Source organism: Pyrgilauda ruficollis, unplaced genomic scaffold (assembly GCF_017590135.1).
Source record: "Pyrgilauda ruficollis isolate IOZ18807 unplaced genomic scaffold, ASM1759013v1 scaffold127, whole genome shotgun sequence".
Taxonomy (NCBI): Eukaryota; Metazoa; Chordata; class Aves; order Passeriformes; family Passeridae; genus Pyrgilauda; species Pyrgilauda ruficollis.
The window spans coordinates 526,227-546,394 of NW_024511099.1; the positions used below are offsets into that span (position 1 = coordinate 526,227).

The 20,168-nt window shown below is 39.8% G+C and overlaps 1 protein-coding gene across 1 annotated transcript in view; it reads right to left on the bottom strand.

Moving 5' to 3' along the window:
* Positions 1-20,168, bottom strand: part of RTEL1 (regulator of telomere elongation helicase 1) — a 46,780-nt gene that overhangs the window by 18,957 nt on the left and 7,655 nt on the right. Inside the window, exons 10-26 of the mRNA XM_041458364.1 lie at positions 19,780-19,933; positions 19,409-19,447; positions 18,705-18,783; positions 17,954-18,051; positions 16,858-16,913; positions 14,194-14,271; positions 13,295-13,376; positions 9,908-10,040; positions 9,479-9,592; positions 8,054-8,094; positions 7,184-7,269; positions 6,295-6,372; positions 5,517-5,594; positions 4,188-4,331; positions 3,319-3,434; positions 1,848-1,971; positions 511-664 (exon numbers count right to left, since the gene is read on the bottom strand). Coding sequence (XP_041314298.1) covers positions 511-664; positions 1,848-1,971; positions 3,319-3,434; positions 4,188-4,331; positions 5,517-5,594; positions 6,295-6,372; positions 7,184-7,269; positions 8,054-8,094; positions 9,479-9,592; positions 9,908-10,040; positions 13,295-13,376; positions 14,194-14,271; positions 16,858-16,913; positions 17,954-18,051; positions 18,705-18,783; positions 19,409-19,447; positions 19,780-19,933 — 1,654 coding nt within the window. The remainder of the gene's footprint in view (positions 1-510; positions 665-1,847; positions 1,972-3,318; positions 3,435-4,187; positions 4,332-5,516; positions 5,595-6,294; positions 6,373-7,183; positions 7,270-8,053; positions 8,095-9,478; positions 9,593-9,907; positions 10,041-13,294; positions 13,377-14,193; positions 14,272-16,857; positions 16,914-17,953; positions 18,052-18,704; positions 18,784-19,408; positions 19,448-19,779; positions 19,934-20,168) is intronic.

Genomic DNA, 20,168 nt, shown 5'->3' on the forward strand with positions numbered 1-20,168 from the left:
TCATAACTGATTAGGAACCACAATTTTAAACAAACTTCACTGCTCTGGTCCAAACCAGCAAGCAGTCTAGAGTGCTGAAAGAATATCTGACATGAGAAATGCTTTATTCTTTAGCATTAGCTACCCACGAAATTTTAAATATGGTTTTGTTCCCATGTCCTTTTTGTTTTTTTAGATTACTGAGTAAGAGTCATCTATACAACAGGATGGAATGAGGACATATAGAAGCCAGTGCTAGGCAGAAAGAGACTTCTAATTCTTATTTTCCATACTCCACCAAAAACTCCTTCTCCTCTGAGGAACACTTTCGCTGGTCCCATCTGCCTCTTTTCTCTGCAGCTGCCACTGTTTCCCCTCACTTTCTAATGCTTAACTGTGTCCCTTCTGACACAACTTTTACATCAGTCTTTGAGCTCTCCTTGCTTTCTCTCCCAGTTTCTAGACTCTTGATCATCCTTTAATCATTCAGCTTGAAACAGAAAAGTGCATCTGTGAGGACCCAAACATTACCTTTCCTTTTCCTCTTCAAACTTGGAACATGGTCATCCAGGTTTTTAGCTTTTTGCAGGGAGAGGATCTGCTCAGATGAAGTAGATGGTGCTGCATTGCTTTCACTTAGGGAACCAGCATGTCCAGGAGGGCACTGAGGCAGGGGTAGGGGCATCTGCAAGCAGTTTACAAAGTGTTACAATAGGCAAAGGCCACTTTTCCACTCCATCTGTGACCAAAAATCTCAGCAACAATCCAAAGACATCTCCTTTTCCCAAAACAACCTTTGCTAGCAAGACTGTTGCACACTCTGGGTTTATGGGCTTTTGAAAAAAAGGATCAAACAGCTTCCAAGTGACACAGCTGAAGTGCAGTAAGGAGGCTTAACTCTAAGTCACCTGGTACCAGAAAAAGGATCATGATCTTCTAAAGGACAATCACTTCCTAATGCTACCCCTGCAAAAACAGCTCCTTCTGACAAAGCACATCGGGTTGTGGTTTTGATTTACCATAAAACTGTCATTCCTGATCAGAAAAGATCATCAAGTCCCTGCAGCATCATCCATATGTAACTAATTAGCCTGAACAACTAATTTAGCCTTGTATTTGGCTAAAGCATCTTCCAGGAAGTTGTTCAAGTCTGTAAATGAAATTTTTAAGTGCTTATTTTAATCTTAACCTGTTTTGGGAGCAAAGAATTTCCCATTCTGGCTTCCAGCCCATTTCTTGCTATGACTTTCTCCAGTGAATTAGGAAGCCTTTTTACAGTATTACTTTTTAAATCAAGGAACTATTACAGACAACATGAGTTTCCTAATACTAATGGAGAAGCTGTTTTAATAAAGATGATCCAGTGTTGAACTGTAATAACAACTGATGGTTTGTATTACTCTTTATTACCAGTCAGCTTCAGTTTAAATTTTGGGGTATGATCCTTCCGTACACATAACCTCTCCCTGAGACAGAAAGCTTCTGGATGCCAATATCAGTTCCAGGATTTGCATACAAGCCAACAAATACATGTTTATTTAGGAGGAAGTGGAAGAGGAAGTTATTTTTGTGATCTAACCTAATGAGTTGCCCAGCATAAGAACAACATCCTGTCCCAGATCACTCACGGGGAAAGATGAGGCATACCTCCTTTCCAGTAAATCTTCCAGTGCTTAGAAGTGACAAGTGACTCCGTGTTGGACAGGCTTGTGAGGAGCAGAGAGCTGGACTCGGTGATCCTTAAGCATCCCTTCCAATTTGAGATCATTTGTGCTTGTCTCACATCTCCCACCTAGCTTAATATTCCTAGTTTCCAACACTATTCAGGAAAGTTGTTAATTTTGTGGGGTTTTTTAAAAGACACTTACAATTTCTTGAGCAACACGGAAGAAGAGGGAGACACTTCTGACCGCGTGCCCGAAGTTGTCATAAACGTTCACGTAGGGACGGACCCACGAAGGCAGTTTGCCCCTGACATCACAAGTTGTGAACCTGGGCAGGATGGGAAAACCTGAGAATTATTTGCCAGGTTGGGCTAAATTAATTAAAAGAACCCTAAATCATTATCTGTTCTAGGTTGCAATGCAAGATGAGGCCGGGGGTGCATATTCTATTGCCATCTGTTAGAACCAGGTGGGACAGTTATCTTCTGTTAAAGCCAGGTGGGGCAGTTCTCTTTATTTCCTCCACCCATCCTCCCTCCAGGGAGATCTTCTGTTCATGGGCCATTGAGTCTCACTGCATGATTGATAAAATTACATCATTCTATTGTGAGATGCTCCACCCAGGGGGAGGAGCCAAGCATTCCTACCTGGATATAATCTGAGATTTGGAACACCACAGGCAGCCTTTTCCCACTGCATTCCCAGAGGAAGACCAGGCCCATCTACACCACCACTGGATCTCCAGAGGAAAACTACTCCCTTCTACAGGATCATTGCTTCAAGAGAAGCATATCTGTCACTGCAGGAGGGCTGCAGCCACCATTTAATGGGACTGCTGCCACCACCCTGACCCACAGGGTGCCAGGTCGTATTCTGTCAGTGTTGTTTTGTATTACTGCATTTTTGGCAGACACTTGTCTTTTCAAACCAAGACACTATCCAAAAGGACAAGAGAGGAGCAGCAACACAAATAAAGACATAACAGGGCAGTAAATATAATGGGGTGATGCCTTCGCTCAGGACAAAGGGCTTTGCTGATTCCATGTACTATCAATTAAACTCCTGTTGCCTATAATACATATATTCTACTAATTAGCATTACAGAAATGAATATTAATGCAGTATAATGTTAATATAAGATATGACTATAAATAGTATTTTTTCAGTAACAACGTGTCCTCATTTCCATTCTTCTTCTCTCAACACTGCAGTGCTGCTGACTGCCATCTCAAATGAAAGATGGAAAAAATGCAAAGCCATAAATTGCTGTCACATAATTTCCTGTGGTATTACAAGAATTCCAAAAATTTATTTTCCATTAAAACCATTAATCTCCTTCTGCAACTCCAAGACTACATAGAGCAGAAGATAACAATCCAGTTAGTTTCCTGAAATAGTGCAATATTTCTATAACCTGCTATATAAATTAATTTTATTATTATGATCAGTAGCCTTTTCCAAGCAGCAACATCAGCACATTTATATTCAAAATACCAATACTTATGTTGGGATATAAAGCTGTTGATGCCCCAAACCTGGAAGTGCTCAAGGCCAGGTTGGACAGGGCTTGGTATGGTGGAAGGTGTCTCTGCCCTTGGCAGGGGGTTGGAATGAGATGAGCTTTAAGATTCCTTCCAACCCCAAACATTCTGGGATTCAGTGGGCCAGGGTTTACCTGTGGTCACACAGGAAGATGGCCCCGTAGTCCTGGCGGTGCCTGATGACCCGGCCGATGGCCTGGTTGACAGCCCGGGACGCTTGCTGACTGTACCACTCACGCCCAGACAGATACTGCAAGAGGGAGGAGGAAGAATGAACATTATTTACCAGGGAAAATGTATTCTCTGTGCTGTACAGTAATTATTTTTTTTTCCTAAAGAAATAAAAAGTGAAGCACAGATGTTGGGTAATATCAACCACATGTACTGACAAATCTCAAAGAGCTGAGGAAAACCAAAGACAGGTGGACTCAAAAGTCACACCTGATTTCCAGAGCACAGAAAACTCAAGCAGCAATGTCCAGCTGGAGAGGGTATTTCCTATATGGTGCACTCAGAGCCTTGGAAGTACAACAGACTCACCATATTCTTTAAGACCTGCAGAACAGACTAAATTGTAATGTCATTCATTATTGTGCCTGAAGCAATAGAACATCAAACCCAAACACCCCGACACACACCACCACACTTCCAACACAGGAATTCCCATAACAGCCAGCACAGGCCATTCTTACTGCCCACGCTCTCTCTGGATGAAAAACATCCCTGCGAATGAGAGATGGGTAACACACATACAAAGATTTTGTAAACTTTAATTACAATATTTATTGGGGCCTATATTTAAGACTGTGCCAGAATTTGCAACCCTCAACACTATTAAAAAAAAGTGGAATTTGTGAGAAATTCCCAAGGCTGTTTGAATTTTTGATATTCATGGTCCCATGAGGCTGAGAGGATAACAAAACCCAAAACCCACTGGGACAAGAGGGAGAACCAATGACAAGAACATACAAACAGCCAAAAGTGAGAAGCTGCCCAGTCTTACCTGTGCACCTGCACCACTTCTCCTCATCTCATCCAGGAATTGCATCTTTAAAATGACTCTGGGCTCCATACGAGGGGGAAACGGAAGCCCAGTAATGATGACTCCTCGTCCATTTATGTCTGCAAAGTCCAAGCCTTCACTGGCCTGCAGGGACAGTTTTCCACCCTCAATGGAGTTTTCAGTGACATTTCAGAGCAATTCAGCAGTTGTTGGCCCTTTTTCTCCATTCAATTAACTCCCTGGCCAAGTGTAGTTTATCAGTAGTGTCAATGAATAATTTCAACCAGATTTTTTTTTTTTTTATTATTACCAGGAGCTTAAACTTGGTTTTTTCCCCTGCCAAAGCACAGCTCAGCCAACCCTGTTAATGGCTGTCATGTTCCTGGATAACATCAGCTGTATTGAGAACATGTCAACACCTTTATTTAAACCTTCCACACCCTGGGTTGCTGAAAAGATATAACAACATAGCAAACCTTCTGACAGTAAAAATTAACAGAATCACTTCAAAGCAATAACAGAAAGCCATCAGATTCACCAGACTATAGTGCCATATTCAGCAGCTGTGCTGTTGACATCTCATCAAGAATCTGTCACTCATGTCCCCTGCACATGCTCACTGTGCTGGCAAATCCCTTTGTGAAATGAATAAAGCTGAACAGACTGAAAAAAATAATCAAGGAAAAAAAAACCTGTTTTGTTTTTCACCTGAATCAATTCTCCAAATCTCAGCAACGAAATTTGAGAGAACTGCATCTTTTCTTCACTCCAACAGCCTCTTTGGAGACTGGGACCGAAGTTGCAAAAGAAGTTGTATCTTCTCCTGGTACACAGTAAACAGCAGCACAAAGGCTCTAAGAGCAATTTCACAAATATTTTCACTGATAAACATAAGTCAATTTACCAGCACTGGAAGATGCAAAGGAAAGGCCATCAAATGTGTCCAGAGAACAGGAAATTAATATAGCAAGTGTTTCAAAGCTAAGCAGTATGTTTGGTTTGCAGCAGTGTTGTTTTAACTTGTTTCATTACAGTTCTCCAGAACAGCTGTTCTCATCTAATGGATTATGTTTTCAGTGAGCAGCCAACATGAAATGCGAGTATGATGCTCATCCACTTCAGAGAAATCAAAATGTGTCCCTTCAATAAAAACAGGAGTGAATCATACAGAAATGTGACCTAATTTTGAAGAAGCTTTAGAGCACTTATTTTTTTCCCAGATACAATTACAGTCAAATAATAAGAAATGTATTTAAATCCAAAATGAAGGTTTTTTCCCATCAATTATATAATCTGATCTCAGATGAAACAAATTCTCAGTTACATTACCTTGCCCCGACACACTGCCAAAAAAGCAGCTCCATTGGATTTAGGACAGGCAACTTTATCATAGTAGGCACCAATAACCTAAAATATAAACACATTTAAGAGGAAGAATGGTATTGCCCTGTACTAACTAAATTTGACTTGTACACTAAGATCTAAACTGTGATTAATTTGGCTTAGTACAATTGTCTTTACTTTTAACTAATTGCAAGTGTGAGAAGCCATTTTCTCAGCAAAATCCCTGTATCACTGTGAAATCCAGAACACATCTGGGTAAGCACAAAACAATTCAGATACTTCTGATAAGATGGACTTTCCTGTGTTTCTGCAGATTGTTAAGTAAAATAGACAAAACAGGAAAGCAATTATTAGATAGTAATTATTCCAAGAAGCAAACAGAATGGCTATAAATAAATAGGATGACACTGCACAATTCTTAAACATCCAAAGCAGGATGAGCTGGGAGGAAAAGTCATACAGAACATTCACAAATGCTGACTACTGAAGTGACAGCTTTCCACCAGCTCGATTACTCAGCACTTGTGTATGTTAGCTGCTGTTACGTCACCAGATTTAAATGAAGACTGAACCCTGCATGGCCAGACAAGAGAGGAAAGGAAGGATGCACAGGAAAACTACACTTCAAAGTAGCAGTCAGAGTTTTACTTTTACCCTAGGCCAAAAACTGGGGTGTTTCACACCCAAACACACCTTAGAGAAGGTCATTAAACATACAAACAGTTTCTGAAAATGACAGAGGTATGTAATGCAAATAACCAACCTCTGAAAAGCTTCCTTTGTTCCTGGGTTCCACAAACATCGGCTTCACTTCTTCAATTCTTTTGGCAAAATCATGCTCCTGTTGGAAAGGGAAGGAGCAGATCAGAAATGCCAAGTGTGCTCACACCACAAGAACAGAAATGCTCAGAAATGGTCACTACACTTCCCCATCACAGCCTGCTCCTCTCCTGCCAAACAGAGGAAGAGATGGAAGCAGAAATGTGCAACCCCCTGAGAGCACTAGCAGTGGTTCCTTGCAGCTGGTGCACCTCAGACATCAGGCAGATGGGATGGTTGCAGCACTCACCTCCCAGTCCCACTCCACAGCATGAAATCTCTGCCCCTGCCTTTTCAAGCAGCATTTAAACCACAACTGTTCTAGCAAATCTCACCAGGGGCATTCAACTCAGGAGCACAGAAGTACCAGAAGTTACAGTTGCAGTGATTACAAATTAAAGGAGAAATGCTCATATTGGGATTTTTTTCCCCAAGTGTTGAAACACAGAGACCAATTCTAATTCAGAGGTTTAATAAAGAAAGGTCTAGTGAACTAAATAAAATGTGACATCAGATGGAATAATATATTAAGATTCTTTTGGGTTTGGTTTCTGCAGCACTGCACTTCAGTATATTGTGATCAAAATAAAAGAAGCCTTACCTGAGATTTTACATTCCAGATTTTATCATTTACTTATTAACAAAGAATTTTTCATAGAATCCCAAAATATTTTGGGTTGGAAGGGACCTTAATAATCATCTAGTTCCACCCCCCTGCCATGAGCAGTGACCACTTCTACTAGGCTTTTAATTAATGTGGTTAAATGGAATAACTACAAGCTGCCTGATGCAAGTAACCAAACCACCTAACAAAGGCAGAGCAACAAACATACTCTCCAATATTCCAGGCTCTTATCCATGACAGGATACGATGGGAAGAACACCAACAGCCCATGTGGCACAACTCTCACAAGATTACCTGCAGAGAGAGAAGACAAGTGTGCAGCTGAGGGCATTTTCATCCTGGGATGGAAAATACAGACTGCAGAGGAAAAACAACACCATGGCCTCCTTCCAAAATATTTTCTACTTTCGTGACATGAATGATTTTGTATTAGAAGTTGTTCCATTTCTTAAAATAATTAGATAATCTTGTCAAGGTGTAAGCTTTAACACAGAAGCAAAACTAGCTTTCATTTCTCTTCCACATCCTTCAAGCATTTCTAGATTTAACAGATTCTTTTCAATCATGTTAGCCAAGCTACACAGATGATCTTCTTTTATTCTGTCCTTATGTGTTATGACTTTGTAATTCTATTATACTTACAAAACATTACCAAAACAAGAAATGCTGTCTTCAAGCAGGCTTGACATAGTTTAAAATATCACAAAAAATTGCACTGATTTCCTGTGATCCTCAATTGCTCTGTTCATCCTTGGCTGCATCATCTCTGGGTATTGATTTCCTAGTTTGAGCCACTTTCTGACAGCTTTTAGGAGCCATATTTTTGACCCAAACACAAATTCCTGACAATAAAAATGAAGTCCAGACTTGGAAATATGAAGCCAGGGACTCAATGTTGTGTGCTATTGCAGCAGCCAGCTGTCTTGAGCAAGCAGAAACACAGAAAACCTGACAGCAGTGAGCTCTGCATTATAATACTTTACCTTTCTCTTACTGCATCTTCTTTAGCATTGCCCTTTCTAAATTTCCAAAAATCCTGGGCATGAACCCATTTCTGAAATCCACACACTTCACTTACCAATTGTTTTCCCCAGAGAAGATAAATAATCCTCTGAAAACCTACAAAGAAGAAAAATCAAATAACACCATTGCATTTCCTTTTCTATGTTTTTCATCCACACTGACTTCCTTTGACATTCATCTAAAATAACATTTCCAGACTGCCACTTGCTCTCCCTCCTGTGGCAAGCACCAACACTAAGGGCAAGAAATAATAATACCTTGACTACATGTTATTAAAACTATGCAATATTCTTATTGATAGCTCTGAAGTCAATCTAAGCTTCAATATTTCAAAATGCACAGGTAAAAATGGGCAGCCCTGTGAGTAGCAACACACGTGAGAGTTCTGCCAGGAAGTCTGCCAAGCCTGACTAACATTAAATTTAAAGTAATAATTTATGAATTAGGTGTGGTGTTGCTGCAGGGTTTGGTTACTATGGTTATTATTTAGTAAATAATTTTACCTTTGGCTGAAAAAGTCCTGCTCTCCAATGAGCCATATTTATGTTCTTCCAGACCTGACTGAAAACTCCCCTGTTCTCTCATGCCTCTATGTTCCTTTTATTTTAGTGCCCTGTACTTTTTTGTACTGTTTTCCCAGAAAATTTATATATGCAGGGAAAAAACCTAACATATATACCTTTATAAGACATACAAATACCAGTATCAACACAGAGATGTTGTCAAAACAGAGTGAACACAATGAATTCTTTTCCTTCAAAAAGTCCCCATGTTCTAAAGCCCTGGAGGGGTGGAAACCCCAACTTTACTTCTTTAAAAGACAGCATCTTCAACAGAAATACACTGAAATGGCACACTAAAACTTCTGAAAATGAGAAATGCAGTCTGAGGGTTTTCCAGATTATGACTTCTCCATGGAAATCCATTACAATTGCTGAGTCCCCTTCCAGTTCTATGGAACATTTGGCCTTTGCTGGCAGCAGAAGCACTGCCAACTCTGAACAACAGATAGAAAGAGACAAAGTGATGGAAGACCAGATGAGTAAGAAAAATGATGATGAAAAGCTTGACAAATATTTTGACACGTTTTCCTTAAGAATACAACCCAGAGGTGAAAGAGAGGCTGCGTATGGTGACAAGCTTGAAATGTAAAAATAGTTATTGCAAAGGCCAGTCATGTTTCAAGTCAATTAAGCCTTCAGCAAAAAAAAATTTGGATAGGGTTCTGTGCAGCTCCTGGGAGATGGTTGTGGGTGCAAGTCCCAGCTGAGCGTGGTCAGGGCCATCAAGGACTATCAGTGCCTTGGTACCTGATCCCTTCCAGACCTTCAACAGGAGTGGTTAAAGGGTGTTGTTATTCAGCATTTATCCAAGAAAACCACTAGAGATCCCTTACTTAGCTAGCATACTCCTGTTAACAGAACACCAAAACACTGGAACCCTAAACTTCAAAGCAGGATTCCAAATGGAAGTTCATTACCTTCTTTCATAGGTGGAAGTAAGCACAGTTCCATCAGGTCCCTTTGGAATGATCCCAACCCAGAGCTGGTGTTTATCAATTACATGAGGATTTTCCAGGCAAACAGGAAAAGGGCTGGAGAAAAAAAGAGGAAGATCCCAGTCATACTCACTATGTGATTCCCTACCAGTTCCAGAACCACAGAATCATGGATTGGTTTGGTTGGAAGAAACCTTAAAGCTCATCTCATTCCACCCCCTGCCATGGGCAGGGACACCTTCCACTATCCCAGGCTGCTCCAAGTCCCATCCAGTTTGGCCTTGCACACTTCCAGGGATGGGGCAGCCACAGCTTCTCTGGGCAAACAGAACACTTTAAAATCCTGAGACAAAAACAGGGCAGACTGTGCATCTTTCAGGAATGGCAGTGTTCCCACATCCAGGTACTCACATCTGCATTTCCATTGTAAATGATGAGAGGGGGGAGAGGGTCCCACTGGTGAGGATGATTGTCCTGACTCCCTGTCGAACGAGCTCGTGCATGCTGTACCCAGGGCTGAAACACCAATAGCTTAAAGTCTTCCCTGCATTAAATAAAGAGAAAACACTAAGAAATCAGTCAAAATGGAAAAACTAGACTATGATGACCAGCATATGGCACATTGCACCTGAACTTCTGAGAGTAAGCCAGACAGCATCCAAACTTAATATTACAGATGTATGCTATGTCCTGCTTTGGTTTTTCCCAGATTTAATGACTTTTAAATAAAACATCACTGCTTCCTCATAATCTAATAAGAAAGTATGTACAACCTTGCACTGGCTTGAAAAAAGAATTCCTTCTCTGTGAGGATTTCCTATGTAACTATATAGGCTATAAATCTTTCACCTGAACTCCCCACTTTCATCAGAGTCAGCTCCCAAACGTTTCAATTTCTGCTCAAATCTTTTGTGGGATGTGGTGACATATATATATATATATATACACACACACACACACACATATGGAAATAAATGTGTGACTCTGAAAATATGTAAGTTCTCAACAGAAAAGAATATTAAGAAAAAGAAATAAATCACATCAGCAATTTCTTTTATTGCTCAGCTCAAGCTTGCTGAAAACTGCATCAGCTTGTCAGAGACACAGGCACAAGGGAATGAAAAAATATCCATGTCAAGAACAAGAGCAGCCAAATGAAACATCAGCTTTTGTTTCTGTTTCTGATACTGCTTTTCATGATTAGTTTCAGTAATAAAATTAAATACCTCTTACCCAGGTATCATGTGCATTTCTTTGAAATTTACACACGTCAATCAAAGCCTTAATTTCCAAAAGGAAAAGCTGTTGTTTTCAGGAAATCCCCATTAATACTTGCCCAGTGAGTCACTTACTGCTTAGAATTACAAGTGAACATTTAGCTAAAAGTTTTACCCTTCCATCTCACCTGGACAGACACATCCAGACAAAGCCTAAATTCTAGAAGACTCACATTCCAAAATTCAGCAAATTCCCTATCTTTCTAACTCACACTAACAATTGCTGCAAATTAGTTTGGACAAGCCAGTGAGTATCTACAGACAAGAACAAAGTGACTCAGCCAGGAACCCAAGAAATCCCAGCATGAAACCAAACTGGGCTGATATGGGATGGCCTGGAAAAGGACATCAGCCTCTTATGTCTGCTCCTCCAGTGCTCAGCTGCAAACACATTTCTGTAACCCAGCATGACAACTGCCAGGCACCAGTTCCCAGTTCCTGGACAAGTTGGGACTGCTGTACATTTTTAGCCTGGTGTGCTGCAATTATGTCTTTAAGCTTAACAACAATAAATCCATTTTCAAGGTCCCATTCACCAGCAGGAAGTGTTGGGCGTTGAACAAAGCTGGTCTCTGCAGCAGCTTTTTCCATTCCTGGTACAAGGACAGCTAATGCAAGGAGAAATGGCTTGCTACCAGTTTACAACATGATGATTTAGAGCAAACCATGAATAGGAGCATTTTAACTTAATGTTAAACTGCAACAGTCCAATATTGTTGACATAAACAGCATCTGTTCCCAGATGACTCAGGCAGGAATCTCATCAGATACCCCAAAGCTTCTCCTCACCAACTACTTTGTAGAGAATGATGTTTAAGTGGATAATTTCCACAAAATCCTGGAAAATAGCTGTTCCTAAATGCTTGAATTATTTCTATACCATTTGCTATATCACTACAGGAAACCAGAGACTCCATCTAACATGTCTGGCCTCTGCTAGGCTTACATAAAGCACAAGTCTCAGCATTCTCAGGTGTGTTACACAGGTACTTACAAATACTATTCTTATTTGAAAAAAAAAAATTACCAGAATCCATCTACTGAATCACAGAATTCTCTCACTGCTTTGTATTTCTGTGTATAAATCCTCCAAACTGTGCAAATAACCTTAAAATGTTTGTATTAGCCTCTTCCTGCACACATCTTTAACCAAATCCACTCAGAATTACTCCTGTATCTTAAAACTCCAATTGAGGAATATCTCAGGAAAACTACTTTTGCAGATTACCAAACAGCACTAACTTAATAGAAACATTTAAGGGGACATTATGTGCAAACTCAGTAAATTCTTGGAAATTAATATTTAAAAAATGTTAGTTTTGTCCTTAAAATAAGAAATTCCATGAAACAGATAATTACACACTCATGAGCACTTAACTGAATAATTAAGTAGATAGTTATGAGGCAAAGTATTTAGACAAATCCTTGAAGAGTGCTCTGTTAAGAAGGCTTAGGTAAAGGGATCTGCATCTGTCTTCTCTAATTGAAAATGTTTTGTTTTCAACTTAATTATTAAAAAAATTAATTAAAAAATCAGAAAAAATGAATACTGCAGTCCAACAAAGCCAAGCTTGGTGCTGCTTTATAGGAGCATTAGGATAAGCATTTGATTCAGAAGCCAAGTTTCTTTTCTTCTAAATATAAGATTTTGAAGAGCAGCTATATTGAGGTAATTCCAGATACTGGGATCTGCAGAGCATAAGGAACAGGTGGGAGGAGATTGACAAGGAGAGGGAGAAATCCCAGTTGAACTGGAAAGAATAGTTGAAGCTGAAACTATCAAGAACTGACAACACACCCCGAAAGTTGCTCAAAGTAGGAAGTTTCGCAAAGTAGGTGATCTCAAAAAGGTAAACATGCCCCAAGGCAAGGCATTCTGCCTAAGAATTCACAATGATCTGGACAAGATCTCTGGTACGTGACATGAAACTTCCCTACAGAGCTCCAAAAATGAACCAACAAACTGTAACACCTCCACAGTAGAAATCATTTCAACAGAGAATGGATTTAACTCTTCTACCACCTCTGACTAACATTTTTGCCATCATTACTGTACCTGAACCCCCTTCTTGCCAAAGGCAGTTACAGCCTTATTGAACACCAATTTTGTGTCTAATTCAACAGTTGTGCAGAGAAATCCAGCTGGTATGAGAACAGAACCTGTCATGAACCTCAGTATCAACCTGAGGCTTGGAGGAGAGTTCCCCATTCTTGGCTGCTCTGAAGATTTTCTCTGCACCAGTACAAACAATTCCACGATGGAGATGATCTTCTTTCACAGAATCATTGCCCTAAAAGAACTCCAGCAGTGCACAAAACACCAATGGTACAAGAAATTCTTATATTGAGATGGCACATGCCACCTCCCTTTCAGAAATAGCTATAAAAGTGAAAAGCTTGTCCCCAGCTCATTGTATCCACAATGGAGCTGCACTTGTTTTTTTCTATTTGAATCAGAAATGAACAGTTGAGGAGTTTTCAATGCAGCTTTTGCATGACCTCCCCAAGAACAGTCCTGTACCTTGTTTTTTTGAAGATGATGAGTTCCAGAGATCTGTCCTTTGTTTCTTTTTCTGATTACCATTATCCACATGAATATGTACCTGAAGGAAAGTATCAAACATTTCTAGCAATGGCTGCAGAAACAAACTTGAACTTCATCCCTCAAAATAACCTGGCCTACATTAAGAGCAATTAATGCAATTAATGCTACTTTTACAGTGTTACTAAGGTTATACAATTTCCTGTCTCTTTTCTATTTTGCTTCCAGTATTTCATAACTAAGGACCAAAAAAGTGCATCACCATCCAACCATTTTTGAGTCAGATGATGGGAGCAGCTTTTCATGGCCTGACCCAAGCAGAGACCGAGAACTCAATTATTTGGGTATTTCCACCAGCATCAACCACACAGATTAAATGTAGAATGTAGAACACTGTTGTGGTGGAAAGATTTGCCTCATTTGGCAACAAAAATAGTATAAAGACTAAATGTGACATCTAGAAAAAGATCTGTTCCTAAAATTCATCATAACAACACATCCCATAAATTCCAAACTTTAAACAAATTAAAACAACTTTAGAGAGGAGCTGCATTTGCTTAGCACTGGGCTAAACTAAAAATACATTACTGAAAGAACACCTTGATTCTTGTTTAATATCCAAATTCAAAATTTTCTGAAATTTCCATTTTCTGCACTTTCATAATTTAATTTACAAATTCATTTTAAAATTGTGGTTGTGTTCAGAATCTAAATTAAAAACCATTCCTTTGGTGGTTTTTTTTGGGCTGTGTCCTCTTTTTTTCTCCCTGTAATCAACATCATGTGTTGCACTATCCACATCCTTCCAAGTCTGAGCTACACGAAGCACAGACATTAAATGCTGTGAGGAAAAACGCAGCACACAAAGCCTCCCATACCTTGTAATATTTAGATACTGCCTGATGTGGCAGGAACCCTGTTGTGACTCCTTCTGGGGGATCCATGCTGAACACTGTCTGCAAAATGGAGGGAAACAGAATCACAGAATTATTTAGGTTGGAAATTATCTCCAAGATGGTTGAGTCCAACCTGTGACTGATCCCCAGCTTGTCATCAGCCCAGAGCATTGTGCCGCATCCAGGCATTCCTCCAACACCTCCAGGGATGGGAATCCCACCACCTCCCTGGGCAGCCCCTTCCAATGCCTGACAACCCTTTCCATGAAGAAATTCTTCCTGATGTCCAGACTGAACTTCCCTGACACTGCATGAGGTCGTTTCCTCTTATCCTGTCCCTTGTTCCCTGGGAGCAGAGCCTGACCCCCACCTGGCTGCTCCCTCCTGTCAGGGAGTTGTGAGGGTGAGAAGGTCCCCCCTGAGCCCCCTTTTCTCCAGGCTGAGCCCCCTCAGCCTCTCTGGTGCTCCAGCCCCTTCCCCAGCTCTGTTCCCTTCCCTGGACATGCTCCAGCCCCTCAATGTCCTTTTTGTCATGAGGGGCTCAGAACTGGACACAGGACTTAAGGTGAGACCTCACCATTGCCCAGCCCAGAGGGACAATGACCTCCCTGGTCCTGGTGGCCACATTATTTTTGATACATACATACACATGCATCCTTTTGGTAAAATCCCTAATGTGTCTTTGCACTGAGAAGTGTCTCCACATAAGTTACTGCTGCAATAACCTTAAATTTTTCTTCCTTACTCTTGTTATCAAATAAGACAGAACCTTGAATAAATGTGGTTCTTCCAGGCAATTCCTGCTACCCACATGGTGCTCTCGTTGTTCCAAAAACTGCAAGCCAGTATCTAAATATACTCAAATTATACAAATGATAATATCATTATTCACACTGTTCATGACTCTGACTGTGGATAAACAACCACCCTAAGGAGATCAGTCACAACCAAGTATAGAAGAGCTTTTTGAGGTCCTTCAGTTTAAAATTTCATCTGTGGTTCCTCAGCTAATAACACTCTGCTTAGAAAAATAATCAAGTTGTAATCATATCTAATTGTCCATATATTAAATTAGAAGCTTCTATCAGAGTTATGCTTTTCCCTCCTTTCCTGCATGTGATGTCTCATGACTACAGATGATGCTCTTTCAAACATAAGGCATCCCAGTGCAACTTCAGTGAAAACAGCTGTGGTTCTCAAATATTTACAACTCTGTTAATTTTTCTAAACAAAATTTCTCCAGACATTGATAGGAATTACCCAAGCACGTAAGAGTATCAGCTAGTTACAAGATGTTCCCCAGCAATTAAAAAAAAAAACAACACAATTCCTGGAAATATTTACTCCTGAAAAATAGCCAAAGATATGGTGTACAAAAGGCATTTTGGTAAGTGTTCTTTGAAAAAGAATAAAAAAATTACAATTAATTAAAACAAGCTGGTGATAAATTAAGACTAAAGGCTGTGTAAGAAGCAAACACTGTTTACCCAACAAAAACTCTGTCCATGTCCCACCTATCTCAAGATGGCAAACTTTCCCTGGCAGATCCTTTGCAGGCACCATCCACGTGCATGTGCTCAGAACAGAAAAGGGATCTGAGCTTTCTCCTCCAAAGACAAATCTCCTTTTATCTATCCACAGCCCAAAAGAGCACACACAATTATTTCCAGTCTTGGACAACAGCCTCCTCGGATCAGGGGACCTGGTTTCTTCTTCTGAATTTTCTCATCTCTCAGCTTTGAAACCCTAAGGAACCAATTTAAGTTAGGCTCACCTGGCCTTCCCTCAGAACAGCAACATCTCCCAGTACAAACCATTTGGTACCAGTGTACATAAATCACTACTACTGCACTGGAACACACTGAAGGTTTTGTTTAACCACTGCTAGAAAAATGGAATCCTGTGTATGCCACTGTGATTCCCCCTCACAAACACCCATGCACTCAGAGTTCAGTGCTGCAAACCTGCCAGGACCATTCAAAACACACCCAGGTGACTTGTCTTATCATACAGGTCTGCAAGGTTTGAATAAATTTTTCATTTTCAGTTTTAAACAGGGTGTTAATCTCTAGTGCCCTCTTGCACACATATATCAGACAGACCACTGGCCCACTGCACCTCTGAATTTTATGGGGCTTGGGATCTTCATAACCAAAGTTTTGGAAGTGCACAACAGGGAAATGACAGCATTTTGTGGATACCCACAAGTGTCACCATCAGTTCAGAAAATATTTTTCTTTTAGACATCTCATAAGTTAATAATTAAATTTAAAAAATACTGTTAAATTATCTTTAGATTGCTCTCTTCCATGGCCTCTCTTGTTATTTCATGGGATGATCTCATATTCTCAAACACTGCTGCAAACAAGTTCAATGACCCAGCTCCACCTGGTGGACGCTAAGCCCAGGAAAAATTTAAATCCAGCTTCTCCAAAAAGAGAGACCAGAATTACAAAAGAACAACCTGGGTAAAAATCAGATTAATCCATTCCATCAGGCAGCAGCTTTCTCCTCAAAAACTGCAAACTTGCACCCTTGCACAAGTGTACATGCCAACAAGAAAAAATTGATCCAGTATCTTTCCACATCTTTTAAACCAACTCTTCTATCCTTCAGATATGTATAGAAGCAGCATTAAATATTTACCTGGATAATATCTGAGACCTTATGCAATCCAGATGTATTGACAAATATCCCAGTACCTGGAGAAAGCAACACAAGATTACTCTTAAAACACAAATATACATCCCTCTGGGTATAGCCACACCTTATCTGAACAGCTCAACACTCTGAATATGACTTGAAAATATTCTCCGAAACAAATAATTTACTTCAAGTTTTTCATCATTATTCAAGATGCAAAGAGAAATATAAAAATGGCATTCCATGTCTGACACACTGGGAAGCTGTCTCCCCAGAAAATTAAATACACTTCTTGAAGATCCTCTCCATCTTAAAAATGGGAAAGGAGCTAATTAAAGCAGCAATTAGAGGAGCAGTTAACATATGAAATACACTCATGGTGGGGATTTTGCAGCAGAAATTATCAACAGATGCACTTGTCAGGCCAGAATGCAAGTGGCCTAAAAGGAGAAAGGTGCTGGGCAAAGAAAAAAGGAAAGGTGGATGTGTTGTCCAATGCCCTTGCAGAACTGACAGTCTGTATTCTACTCCCTTCAATGTTTTTTCTGAAGAGTCTGCTGGTAAGTGCTAAATCAGTTTCTTAACATATGTAGAAGTTGAAACGTTTTATTTACAGAAGAGCAAGTTAAGAACAAGATGCTGACAGACATTAGAACAGAAGCTTGTTAAATCAAGGAAAAAAAAATGTTATATTATTCTCTAAATTCTTGTTTTTTAACTCCAAGACCAAGGAAGAACTCAAGACATGAAAAGTACCATCAGCAAAACGTCAGCAAGCTTCACACCACAATCCGTGTGGTTTTGGAGAAAAACAGTGTCCGTGCAAAAGTCCTCTGTGTGAATGGATGGACCCACACACGGGTACACACTCCTGTTTTGACATAAGGTGGCTCTCAACATCGGCTCAGTTACATGAACAGACATAAAATATGTTTCCCAGCAGAGGACCCTGCATGTCTTAATGAAAGGACACAAGTCTTTAAGGTCAGATTTTAGCTTATAGAGGCTTTCTCATTTGATTGTCTCCCTTAACAACAAAAATTTCCAGTTTCTTACACTAAAGAGGAAAGTCTGAGTAAAAAAGTTAAAATGCACTTACGGCCTGAAAGAAACTGTAAAATCTGCTCCAGTGACTCCAAGAGGGAGCATTTGGTCTGCAGTGTTATTTGGGCCTCTGCAAACAGATCAAAGATGTAGCTGCAATTTACAAAGAAAAAGCAGAAATAGGTAAACACTATAAATAATCAAATAGGCACAAATAATGTTACTCTTTCAGAACAACAATCTCACCATCATGTAGCAAAACATGTTTCTGTCTCCATGAGAATGAAAAATATCCAAGAATAAAATTAAGTACTTGCTTATAAAGACAGTGCACAATACTGCCATGGCAGACAGCACACAGACCATGTCATTCCCTTTTTCCATCATTCCCCTCCAACATACAATCCATTACTAATTTAGAAGCAGACTGGCATACAATTTCCATGATTTTTTTTTACCATGTACAACAGGGACCAGTTTAGAAACGGACTTCCAGAGCTCAGAGGTACCTCAGACACATCACTGCAGCACAGGTACCTCTGCTTAAATCATTACACAAAATTGAAAGAAGCACAGCTTCTTCCAGCTCAGGAAACCCAAGCAAAGGATTTTCCACTCTTGAAATACTAAAAAAGGGCATTCCTCCAAAAATAATGATTACTACAGATAGGGGATTTCAGGAAAACCAAAACCTTGCATAAATACTATTCCCAGAAACGAGAATAGAGCTATAACCCAAACAGCTGCCCCAGCTCCAATTTGCTGTTCTTTTTAACATTTAAACACATTAATGAGAAGAAAATTACCTTCCCTCTTTGGTGACTCCATTGCCATTTGCTGGCAGCTCCACTGCATCAATAGCACTTTCAAGCTGAAGAAGAATTTCTTTAGGAAAATTAAGAGGAAAAAGTTAGGGTGCACAGAAAGTCATGTCTGGGACACATCTAAGTCACTTTTTCAAATGTACTTTATTACAAAGGCAGTTACAAAAGACAGCAGCCCAGCTGTTCTCTCAACTCTGTAAACAAACCAAAATGATCAAAACAAATTTCCTGGCTACCACCTTTAAATATTCATATTCAACTCTAAGAACTTCCATGACCTCAATTCCTAATGAAGCTGAAGTCACCAGCTAAATGTTAAACTCCTTACAGAAAGGGAAAGTTGTTCTTGGAAATGCTTTGTATACATGAGATATCTCAAGCTCTTGATGTTAACTTCAGGTTCTGACAGCAGAATGATGCAATTCCAGCACACTGACAAGATTAGAAAATATGGAAACTTCTAGCAACAAAGGAAAAGACCCATTCATCTGCCAAATCTCTCTTCTTGGGAAAAAACTAACTAAACATTCCAAAAAGTTCTTGGGAAAAGCCAGATAAAACTTAAGCGTCAATGAATGTCTCACTTATAAGTAACGTATAGCAATGCTGCATGAGCTTGATTTGTAATTGCTGACCTTTTCAAACTGTTTCAACAACAATTTTCAACACCACAAAAATACACTTACTCTTGATCTTTGCTATATCTTCCAGTTCCATGTTCAGTCCTGTTGAAAAAAAGTGAAGACTTCAAAGAGGTTGTTTCACATCTATTTCACTCCCAGTTTCTTTATGCCTTTCCAGAAATTATGGCTATGAAGGTTAGAATTGTGTCCATGGAAAGGTATTTTTTGTGTTCCACTCACTGTTCCATAGCCTCTCATGTCACACTGGTTTGATCAAATCTTCCAGTGTCTGGCAACAATCACTAATTAACAACAATTTACCTACTAACAAGGGTGTAAATTTCCCAGAAACTTTTCCTAAAAGTTATTTTCCAGTTCTTGGTAGTGGCACTTTATAATTCCGGAGAGACAGTGATGTGTCACTGTCAACACACCTGAACTGGCCAACTCCATGTTGAATTCAGCATTGATTTCATTCTGTTGAACCACTTTGGCTTGCTCCTCCAGGACAATATTTATTGCATCCATTGCTGAAGCCAGATCGTAGGGAGTCAAGTCAAAAGAAGAGGACTCCTCACACAATTTCTCCTAAAACAGAAGGAATGGAAGAATTATTCTGACCACTCTGTGTGCTGTTTATTCAGGCAGTTTCAGACATGATGAAATCCAGACAACCAGGCTTGATTTTATTTTTGGTCTCCAGCTCAGGCCAGAAAATATTTTATAAACACCTGAAGACTTTGACTATTAATAAACATAATTCTTTCTGAAATGTAGAACAGATTTTGCCTCTTCCACATTATCAACATTCTAGAGAGTACAG